We start from the raw sequence: 10,318 nt of genomic DNA, 5'->3' as shown, positions 1-10,318 counted from the left end.
AAACAGTATTCATATAACAACCGAGGTTACAAATTTTCAATTTATGAGGAGAATACAAAATCTGTAATAGGTGAGAAAATCACTCTTGATCGAATATGTACAAATAATATTTTACCACTTATTCTTAAAATTTTACATAGACAAGTGGGAGTGTAACATTTCCCTTATTCAAAGTAAGGCTTTCCATCGATATAACTAACTCACCAATTGAAGATTTATCTAGGGTTTAAATCAAATCTAAAATTTCCCAATTTTCAGAACTCTGGATTTATAATTTCTCCAAATCTCCAATCCTAATTCCCTTCTTTCTTCCTCAAATGCTCGCATCCATTCTTCAACCGCAATAAAAGAAGGTAAGCTTTCAGCCTTCAATTCTCTCTGTTCTTTTCTATTGATATGAAGAGCAATTGAACATGAAAGATGGTGGTTTCGAGAATAAAAAAGAACTAGAAAATTCAAAAAACCAATCAAAGTCTTCCAAATTCTATATCAAAAGTGATGACTTTGCCCTTGCAATCGCGAAGGTTGCCGTTGCACAAGTATGCGAAAGCGTAGGGTTTCAGAGTTTCCAACACTCTGCTTTAGAAGCTTTATCAGACATTATTGTTTGGTACATTTATAACCTAGGGAAAACTGCGAATTTTAATGCTAATTTGGCCGGGAGAGTGGAAGCGAATGTGTTTGATGTTATTCAAGGGTTGGAAGAGTTAGAATCAGGTTTAGGATTTGCTGGTGCATCTGATGTTAATCGTTGTGTTGCCAATTTGGGGATTGTTAGGAATATTGTTCACTTTGTCGGTGATGGGGATGATATACCATTTGCTTATGAAGTTCCGTGGTTTCCGGTTGTTAAAGAGTGGAAGGGAATTGGGAGTTTTTGGGAAAAAGGGGAAGACCCTCATGAGGAGCATATACCTAGTTGGTTGCCGGCCTTTCCTGATCCTGAGACTTATGCTGCTCGATCGAGTGTAGGGAATGGTACAATGACTGCTTCCAATGAAGTGAAGAATGGGTTACTGAGGGTTGAGAGGAAGATAGAGCGACCATTGCTGAATTTTCAGCAGCAATTTGCTCATAATGGTAACGAAGGGGGTTCTTCTCATGTTGTTGGAGATAAGGGTAAAGCAAAGGAAGCTTCTAATAGCAATCCTTATCTTGCTGCACCTCTGCACTTTGGGGAAAAAGAAGTACATGTATCACCAGTTCCTTATGGCTAAGCTTTCAAATGGTGTGAATTCGAGAAACCCTGTTCCAGAAATTTGTTTTGTAGGAAATCAAGTTTCTGTGCTGGAGACATTTGCTCCTGCTATTGAAGCAATGAAGAGTGGGATATGTGAATATGGCAATGGACAGAAAAATGTCCTTTATAGCCAGAGGCCTATGGTGCATTTTAAATTTGGAATTGGAAAGAAGCCTTTAGGCACTGCACCAGATTTCAATTCCAAGAACAAGAATCTTGAGAAGATCGTTTGAAAATGATAATGAAAAGGAAGACAGGAAGAGAAGAGCAGAAAAAATTCTGAAAGAATCTATAGAATTCTCTCACGAACTAGGTCAGTTGTAACTGTAAAATAGGTTTGTTACCATTCTCTGTTGACTTTCCAAAGCTGGAGAAGTCTCCTACTTTGATAACTTTCTTGAGTATGCTCGGACAGTAGCCAGGATAGAAATTTGTGAGGGGATGATATTTTTAATTGAAATTCTTGTTTCTTCTTTCGTCGTCTTAAGCTGATCGTGGATTTATTAGTTTCTGTTTCAATGTCAACTCTATATGTACACTATGCTCACCGTTGTTGAAGCTTTACAATATTGTATCAACATTTGTTATTAATGAAGTCAAGTTAATTTCAAATCACATGCATATCTACATTTGTTATTAATGAAGACAGGTTAATTTCAAGTCACATGCTTTCTATCCTGGCATCTTTTAAGGCCAAACTTGGAGAACAAGAATGATTTGCTGTAACCCACCATTATGAATAATATTGAAACAATATTTATTGGTTGACAATTTGATTTAAATGGGATATACTCTAGGATTGATCTCTATTCCATGTTCAATGACCTCAATAGGAATTAGCTTCATGTAACATGCAAAATAGGATTATAATGCGTGAAAACAACTGTCTTGGATTTTCAAATTGAAATATAAATTAGTCAACATTTGAAGTTCACTAACTGAAAATAGGGTTGAAAGTAACTTCTAGTCTACTGCAGAAATTGTTAGCAGTAACAATATGTAAAGATCAGTTACTGCTACCATTTTCGGTTTCATCCTTCTAAGTTAAATGCTCCCCTCCCCTTCCCCTCCTTCCCTTAGCTTAGCATTTAGATATACCTGTTGATGTTTTTCCTTTTATTGCTGATTGAAGATGTATTTGCATGACAGTTTTCATCCCTAAACTTAAGTTCTTTACCCAGAGCCTATCTTCCTCTCTCCATGGGAGTCGGAATTTGTGGTGTTTACTAAGAACCTTAAATCAAATTTGGAGCAAAAATCTTGCAAATATATAATTGCTAGGAGGGTATACAAATAAAAAAAATTGTTTTTTTTATGTGCTGCTTTTATTTTGGGTTGATGGGATCTTGTTTAACAGTGAACTCTTATATAACCACTCAAAATGATGTTGTATGAATTGTCGTTTTGGTGCTAATGGTAAGCCGTGCTATAGAGTCAATGTATGCTATACCTCTGGACCAACTCTTACGACTGGAAGCTTATTAAATTCTTTGCTGGTAGTTGAACAATGAATGTTATATGTACACCCAAAATGAAAACTTCAAAGTGGAGAACACTTATATCTAGTATATGCATAAGATTGCAATTTACGTGTATTTCACAGGCTTTTTAATTTACAAAGTGTCATTAAGGTAAGTTTCATTCAAGGTTTATTTGCAACCATAGCCCTTCATCCATTGACAAATTATTAATACATATCTGATCCTACTTCAAAAACAGTCGCCTGCAATGCCCTCGATGCTGCTGTTGTAGATTTGTTACTTCACTACTAATAACTTCACATATTAAGTCTTTGAAGATCAACCTCTCCACATCTAGAGCTATCCATGGAATTTCGCTCTTGAATTCTGTCCAGTCCATTGATCCAAGCATCAAATCTCCGCATACGATGCTGTTGAGATTTTTATCCTCTATATTTGATGTTGTTTGCATTTTATCTATATCTGAACATAAATCCCTTACCACCTGCTGTCTTTTTTGTCTTGTATCCTCCACTGTACTCGGTAAGATCCACTGCTTGTAAGAGCCTTTCTTCACTGATTTTATGATTAGAATTTCATTAATTGCATCAAATATTAGCAGCCTATGGTTCTTCTCGATGGGGTCCAGCTGGCTGACCTTTCTGCTGTTGTGTTTTCTATTTAGAAGCCAAATGCTTGCTCTGATCTGTTCTAGGGCAGGGAACAAGTTAGGGTTGATTAGATGTCCTGATGGATGAAGCTGGCAGGCCATGAAGCTGGAGTCAAGTTCGCTGAGGAGGCCTGATGCCAACATTACTTCTGCAATGTATTCATGGTCTGGATTTGGAATAATTTCGTTTGTAATGGCGCACTCATCGATAGAATCTAAATTCATGAATTTCTGGACCAAGTGCTGGATGTTTTCTGCTTTCCTGCTGTCTGTCTTGAACCTTGGACTGGTTTCTCTGCAGGTGGGTAAGTGATTTAGACCTATGGAACTCCAGTCTGCATCATTAGGGGTAAGACCCTCATCACCTGTTATAGAAAATTGTGAACTCAATAATTAACTGGACAAGCCTTCTGTAACAAATAGTACCTTCCTCAAATTTCTTGTTTCATATAGATTCTATCCTTACGCAATGTTTAAATTGTTACATTATGGTTCCTACATGTATTATGTGATTACTAGTAAGTATGAGTTAATTTACTGGTTCTTTTTGTGGATATATAGTTTTTAAAGCTTTCATGCTGGTCATGGATAAACTTTACTTCAAAGTTTCTTAATGAATTTTCTTGACTTTCTAAACTTGGAGTGCGCAATACAGAATTGGCATAACATCCCCATTGATCCTTGAGGGGACTATTACTTTGAGTGCAGCAGGTTGTTAATCTCGTAATAGATTTTGAAAAATTGAAGGTGGAAGATGGTGAATAATTATGTAGTATTCATAGAGTATCATGACTATTGCCAACAGCATCAGGTTGCTTGGAAATGCATTCTCATCCAAGAGGATTCTAAAGAAAGTTATTATCACTTCCTAAAAAATGAGTCTAAAGTTTCATCCTTTGAAGATTAAAAGACTTGTTTACGATATCTTCATTATCAAGCAGAGAAGATTAAGCTAACAAGAAGAAGTTACTGGGGGTGCTTTTCAAACCAAGAACAAAGAAAAGACTGATTTAGGTGTAAGAGCTGAAACTTTGGTGGCAAAAGAGAGAAGTAGAGGAAAGACAGGGAAAGAAGTAAAGATGGTGGAAAAAGTAATTATCCACCATGCTCAACACTATAAGAAAACAACTCTTTTGGAAATTTACTGTTGGTAAAGAGCTAACATTCAGTTTAGATCATGCAAGCAAATGGAGCATATCGAACAACAATGTGGTGCATAAACTCAGATTGCTGAAAACGGTCAGCTACTAGAGGGGCATATGCCTGCTGCAACATGTTATGCAAGCATCAACAACCACAGATTCCATTAGTTTGATAAACAGTGGTTGCATATATAACATGGTTTCTGATGAAGACATATTTGAGGTTCTTAATAGAACCTAAACTTCAAAAATCAAAATTGGCCATGGAGATTTTATAGAGGACAACTTACTTGACAGAAGAAACACATGTGGAGAAACCTAAAGTTTTGCTTTGAAAGGCAAAGAAGATAAGGTTTACCAAGCCAAGAAGCCCTTGTATGGGATGAAGCAGGCGCTTAGAAGACTAGCGTGATAGAATTGACGAATGCTTGGTATAAGAAATCTAAAAATGAGGATATGTTGATTCTTTTTTTATATTTGGATGATTTACTTGTATTAGAGCAGCCTCATCTTGGTGTAAGAAATAAAGAAGATGTTTTAGATGACATATTTCTTTGGATAGAAATTCTTCAATCTTAGTTTGGTATTTTAATTGGGCTGAAAAAGTACTCAATAGAAGTGCTAAAGAAGCATTATATGGAGAGTGAGCAAACCAATGCTCAAGGTGGAAAACTTGGCAAAGATGTTTTCAAGAAATTTGGTGCAAGACTTATAGAAGCTTGGTTGATTGTCTGTTGTATCTGACAGCAACAAGGCTTAACATTATATATGCTATTAGTTTCCTCCCTAGATTCATGCATTGTGGAAGTGTGATGCACTTTTAAGTTAAGAGGGTGCTTAGGCATGTCAAAGGCTTAGATGCTTTGAATGAAAACTTACTGAGCATGAACTTGTAAGCTTTCCTGCTCCCTCTCCTAGTTTAAATGTACATTTTTGTGTTTTGGGTTGATTTAAGATCAAAATATAATTTGTTTTCATGATGAAATGATTATAGAACCCATTTTAATTTGAAGTTTCAGTTGAGCACAATTAATGCATAAAGGATACATGAATTTTACCTTCAAAAGCTTTTGATGTTTTCTTCACAGGAGACGGTGATTCATCTCCGTAAAATGCGGCATCTAGAACAGAGACAGGACTAGGCTGTTCCGGGGCAGTTCTTGGAGGTTCTGCTTTTGGATCACCTTCAATTAACCTTGCTGCTGGATTCTGAATGACAGAATTTTAAGCTGGTTTAGAAGATTATCAAAATAGTATATGAATGAAATGAAGGAAGAAGGTTTACTTTCTGCTTCTTTTCCTGTTCTTGGGAGAATGTACCCTCTATCTTGCCATAACTTTGAGCACTTGTGACTTCAGTGTCACCATAGGAGGTCATGCTCATATTGCTCTCAGATTGCATCGAACTATCATCTCCTTGGTGATTCAAATCTCTCATATCACTACTGATATCACTCAATTGGTCATCACTTTGCCTCAAATTGTGAGATCTATGCCTGGGCTTCCGATGTGGCAAGCCTGATTCTGCTTGTAGACTGCTTGATTGCCTTCTGCTTTTTCTCTGGTCTGATGCTGGACCGGTGTGACGAGACTGTTTTTCCTTTTCAAGCTTCTTCTGGTGCAGTTTAAGGCATGTGGTCTCTGAGCTTACTGCAATGTTAGTATTTTCTTGAGCAGTAGGTGATGGCTCTTTTGAAATTTGGTTGTCTCTTAGAGTTCTGGCAGTATTTTTATCCCTTGAATGGAGTCGACTGGAAGGATCCTTAGGAGTTTTAGGTTTCGGAATTGAATCTTTATATGATTGCTTGTCAGCCTTTTCACTTCTGGTATTTGCATGGCTGCTAGTGCGAAGCCTTCTTAAACTGCCGGTTGCAACTACTAGTGAAGTAGAATTGCCGCCATTTTCCATAACTTTTTCTTCTTTTATAATCTTGATTGGCAATTTAAGGCATGTTGGAGAACTAGTTTCCTTGATCGTGGCTGAAACTGCATTTTTACTATGTAGCTTTCTCAAATTTGGTGCTTCTGAGCTGTGGCCAAGGATGCTGCTTGTGTGAGATATCAAACTTGAAGCTTGCTCTTCTTTTCTGGTATCTGACATCTGCTTAGACATCTGCATTTGTTTAGGTGTTTGTTTAAGGGCTCTAGTATCTTTTCCCGACTTCATGAACTCAAGTGCTGCCAAACTTTTCTCGATTTCACCGTAAACAGTTAGAAAGGAGTTTGGGGCTTTCATTGGAGTTTCTTGACTCTTCAAAGCTCCCTTGTTTCCATCAAGCTGCCTCCATGGGGCAGATTCAATTGGGCATCTAGTTGCAACAGGTTTCTTTGACTCTACATTTGTCATGCGATTGCGGGGTGACCTTGGTTCCTTTCCTGAATTTCTTGAACAACCAGAAATCAAACTTTTCTTTTTCTCATTAATTCTTGATGAGGGTGAGGCGGGATTGCTTTTTAAATCTTGACAGGTTTTGATATCTCGACTTCGATTCCCATTGGTTAGCATGGGATTTAGCAATGCTTCCACCCCCATCAACTTGGCTACAACACTAGATGGTCCTTTGTAGCTTCCAGGTTCTTGCTCTTGGTTTCTTATATCATTTGATTTCATTCTACTTCTGTTTATCTCTCCTAGAAGAAAATCCGAATTCATACTATCGACGGAACCCTTTATGGAGCTTTCCCTACTATCTAGTGATAGCCTTGGGAGATCTTTGGGCTTAATTTTATGTGCATCTTTTGCCCCCCTCCCATCATAAGAGAGCCGAGGAGCATCCTGTCGTGCAAAAGTGAGAGAACCATCCTCGCATTCATTGTACATTTTAGGAGTCCCTTTAAGCTTAAGAAGGGCATGACTTGATTCATTGAGACTGGTGTTCCTCGTCTTTGAAGGTTTTGGTGACTGCAAAGGCCTTGGGGAATCTATATACTTCAAGGTTTGGTGCTGCCCCGCTTCCACTTTTGTTGCAGTTTTAATCGATAATCCACAGGCTTCTCTGTAGATTGAATCTTTAACCACATCTCGGAGGTTAAGGGAGTTTTGGCTTGATTGCAAAGAAGCATTTGATCGATGACTGGATATTTCCTTCCTCGGGGTTTCGTGGAAGGCAATTTGGCTTGATGAAGATCGGTCTACTAGAGATTCTTTGCTGCAGTCAGCAGGTGAGAAACTGGATGAACAAGAGGAAGAAGACAACGAGGTTCGGGGTGATTCAAAGGAGTATCTTTGTTTCTCCTTCACAGTCTTCTTCAGATTATTTCCCTGCAGGTGCAATGTAAGTTACATTAACCTTAATTATTTTTGTCAATTCCTCCATAGACCTAAATGACCCGTATTATTTCTTACTTTTATCTTGTCTGAACCAATCTTGGCTTCTGTTCCATGCTTGCCATTTTGACCTAGTCAAACACTGAATGTCAGCCATAGAAGGAAGAAATCTGGATGGTTTTAGACATTAAAAGGTTAAAAATTACAAGCACATTATTGAAACAACAAATTCTGGTTACTGCATAGAAAGTGTTCCAACTCCAATCTAATCCACTATGTTAGCGTTTTCAAATTGGAGTTAAAACATGTTTCTGAAATTAGCAGAACCTGGAAACCTCTTAAAACTCACAAGTTCTCTAGGCCTAAAATCCGTGTTACGTCTAACGCATATTCAAACATAAGGTATAGAATCTTCTAAATATATGAAAAGACATAAAAAAAAAATTAAAGATACGCACTCACCCTTGAGTCAAGTAACATAGCCTAAAACATTCATGATGGAAATTCAGAAACATCAACCTGAGGGTGATCTTTCTTTACAACCTTGAACACTCTTGAAAAAAGGTAAAGATAATTAAAAGTACCTGAGGGAAGCCTTTTGCGGTTTGGACCGGCAATGCGCCGGTTGCCATAGAAATGGTGGCAATCAAAGAGCTGGGATAGTCCATTCATGCACCCAATCTGCTTCTGCAAATCTGGGTTTTCATCTGATAAAGAATACATAAACTTTGATGACATCCTAAACTTTTAGCAGATCCAAACCTGAACTTTCTTAGCTTCCAAACAAAACTTCTGGGTACTTTCAACGTCTCTTCACAAGCTTAACATGCCACATGCATTGCCAAAAACCTTGTAAAGGGTTCTTTTCCAAGTATGCTCTAGCTACTTAAACATCCTAGGATTCTGAAACCTCGTAAAGGATTTTTTTTTCCACCCCTGCAACTAGGATATTTCTTTCTTTTGGAACTGTGTGTGAGGTTTCAGAGAATTATGTTAGTAAATAACAGAGAAGACTGAAAGGGACAAATTTAAAGATACAAAGAGAGATTGGTATAGCCCCACATTACCATTCTTTGCATTTGCAATGAGATTAAAAACGTTTTCTTCGGGGCTTCCCTGAACAAGGCAGACAACAACCCAAAGGGTCCCCAGTGACCACCTTCTATGGACTTAGCTAACCTATCAAACACCGCAATGGAACCTCTTACTGCACAAACAGATGTTAAGTTCTAACATATGTAGGCAATGGGAATGTGAAAAATCTTACTTCTTTTCCTGTAATATTATAATATTTAATCTATGCCCAAGAAGCGGATACTTCAGATTTGGAATGCAAGACTTCAAGAAACTACTTCAATAATTGGAAAAGAATGACAGTTGGCTGTGTGAATTTAGATTTATCCTAGGGTAGAGTCACGCATCCTAATATTAAGATTAAAAATGGTCTTCCATAGAAAATTAAACTTGGCTACAACATTCAATATACTAAGGGCTTATTTAGTGGTGCTTAAAAACAAATATTTTTTACTCCAAAACACTTTTAGAAGAAAAGTTGTGCTAAACAAGATGTTTTTAGTTGAAACTTTTAGCATTTCGGAAATACTTTTGAAAAGAAGCATTAATTAAAAATAAAAAATATTTTTTAAAATAATACAAATGTATTAATATTTAATTACAGATATTTAATGGTTATATTTAAATATTTAAAATATAATTTTTATATATTCTAATTAGATTATATAAAAAAATAATATTTATTGCTTAAAAATATTTAAAATTTATATTTCATATATTAAAATATTAACAACAATTTTTTTTATTCTTACTAAAATATAATAATATTAACTAATTTGAACATTATTTAAAAGCATATTTGTTACTTGATAATAACATGTCTAAAATGAACATTTTATTTCTCAAAAGCACTTTTTGACTACAATGCTAAACACTCAAATCTTAAACTAAACTTTTCAAAAGTACTTTTCAAAAGCACTTCTCTAGTGCACTTTTCTACAGCACTTTTTAAAAGCATAAACTAGTCTTAAGTCCAACTTAGCTCAACCCTTTTAATTTTATAATATTTTTATATGTTATGTAGTTTATATCACATAAAATATTAATATATAATAGTATAATGTAATAAAATTCTTATACAAGAGCCATTAGCTCAAGGGAGTAGTAGTTAAGACACTTTGTTAGCATTAAAAAAAAACTCAAGATTCAAACTTTTTTTTATTTTGTTAACGTTATATATGTTTAAATAATTTTAAACAAAATTTAAGCATTAGACTTAACTTATCAAATATATATAATGTTAAGTGCAAGAATTCAATCCAGTTATAGACATTTCTAGTGTGATTATGTGAAGAACCATAGGTAGATCAAATTGGTATAAATTTTAAACATTATAATCGTGTTTAAAAGTTATATAATATTTTGAATTATTAGTGTACAAACTTATTAGGTTAAGGGTGGGTCAAATGCGCTTTGGGAATTTTCTCCCACTTTCATGTGAACAAAATAATGTGGGTGGGTCTG

The 10,318-nt window shown here is 36.0% G+C and overlaps 2 protein-coding genes across 5 annotated transcripts; one reads left to right on the top strand and one right to left on the bottom strand.

Moving 5' to 3' along the window:
* The first annotated feature begins 413 nt into the window (after positions 1-413).
* Positions 414-1,473, top strand: LOC107934328 (transcription initiation factor TFIID subunit 8). Its single transcript, XM_041091365.1, has 2 exons — positions 414-1,212; positions 1,271-1,473. Exons 1-2 carry the CDS (start codon positions 414-416, stop codon positions 1,471-1,473), a joined length of 1,002 nt encoding a protein of 333 aa, XP_040947299.1.
* Positions 1,474-2,801: 1,328 nt separating this feature from the next.
* LOC107934326 (protein LONGIFOLIA 1) lies at positions 2,802-9,200 on the bottom strand. 4 transcript variants are annotated; one of them, XM_041091841.1, is made up of 7 exons: positions 9,048-9,200; positions 8,848-8,959; positions 8,365-8,746; positions 7,859-7,911; positions 5,798-7,774; positions 5,571-5,721; positions 2,802-3,735 (listed from the first exon to the last, which is right to left on the bottom strand). In XM_041091841.1, exons 3-7 carry the CDS (start codon positions 8,516-8,518, stop codon positions 2,945-2,947), a joined length of 3,126 nt encoding a protein of 1,041 aa, XP_040947775.1. In that variant the 5' UTR covers positions 8,519-8,746; positions 8,848-8,959; positions 9,048-9,200; the 3' UTR covers positions 2,802-2,944. The 4 variants fall into 4 exon arrangements, with proteins under 4 accessions (XP_040947775.1, XP_040947774.1, XP_016722221.2 ...); XM_041091840.1 differs by having other exon boundaries at positions 8,365-8,959; XM_016866732.2 differs by having other exon boundaries at positions 8,848-9,196.
* Positions 9,201-10,318: the final 1,118 nt, after the last annotated feature.

This window comes from Gossypium hirsutum, chromosome D04, assembly GCF_007990345.1.
Source record: "Gossypium hirsutum isolate 1008001.06 chromosome D04, Gossypium_hirsutum_v2.1, whole genome shotgun sequence".
NCBI lineage: Eukaryota > Viridiplantae > Streptophyta > Magnoliopsida > Malvales > Malvaceae > Gossypium > Gossypium hirsutum.
Note: the sequence above shows the minus strand (reverse complement) of the source record. Positions and strands in the feature narration are given on the sequence as shown.

Coding starts and splice junctions, on each gene's coding strand:
- LOC107934328 (XM_041091365.1), top strand. CDS start 414: ATGAAAGATGGTGGTTTCGAGAATAAAAAAGAACTAGAAAATTCAAAA. Junction 1,213..1,270: donor TGTATCACCAGTTCCTTATG/GCTAAGCTTTCA, acceptor TTTGTTTTGTAG/GAAATCAAGTTTCTGTGCTG.
- LOC107934326 (XM_041091840.1), bottom strand. CDS start 8,518: ATGTCATCAAAGTTTATGTATTCTTTATCAGATGAAAACCCAGATTTG. Junction 5,722..5,797: donor AACAGGAAAAGAAGCAGAAA/GTAAACCTTCTT, acceptor TCTGTCATTCAG/AATCCAGCAGCAAGGTTAAT. Junction 3,736..5,570: donor AACATCAAAAGCTTTTGAAG/GTAAAATTCATG, acceptor TTTCTATAACAG/GTGATGAGGGTCTTACCCCT.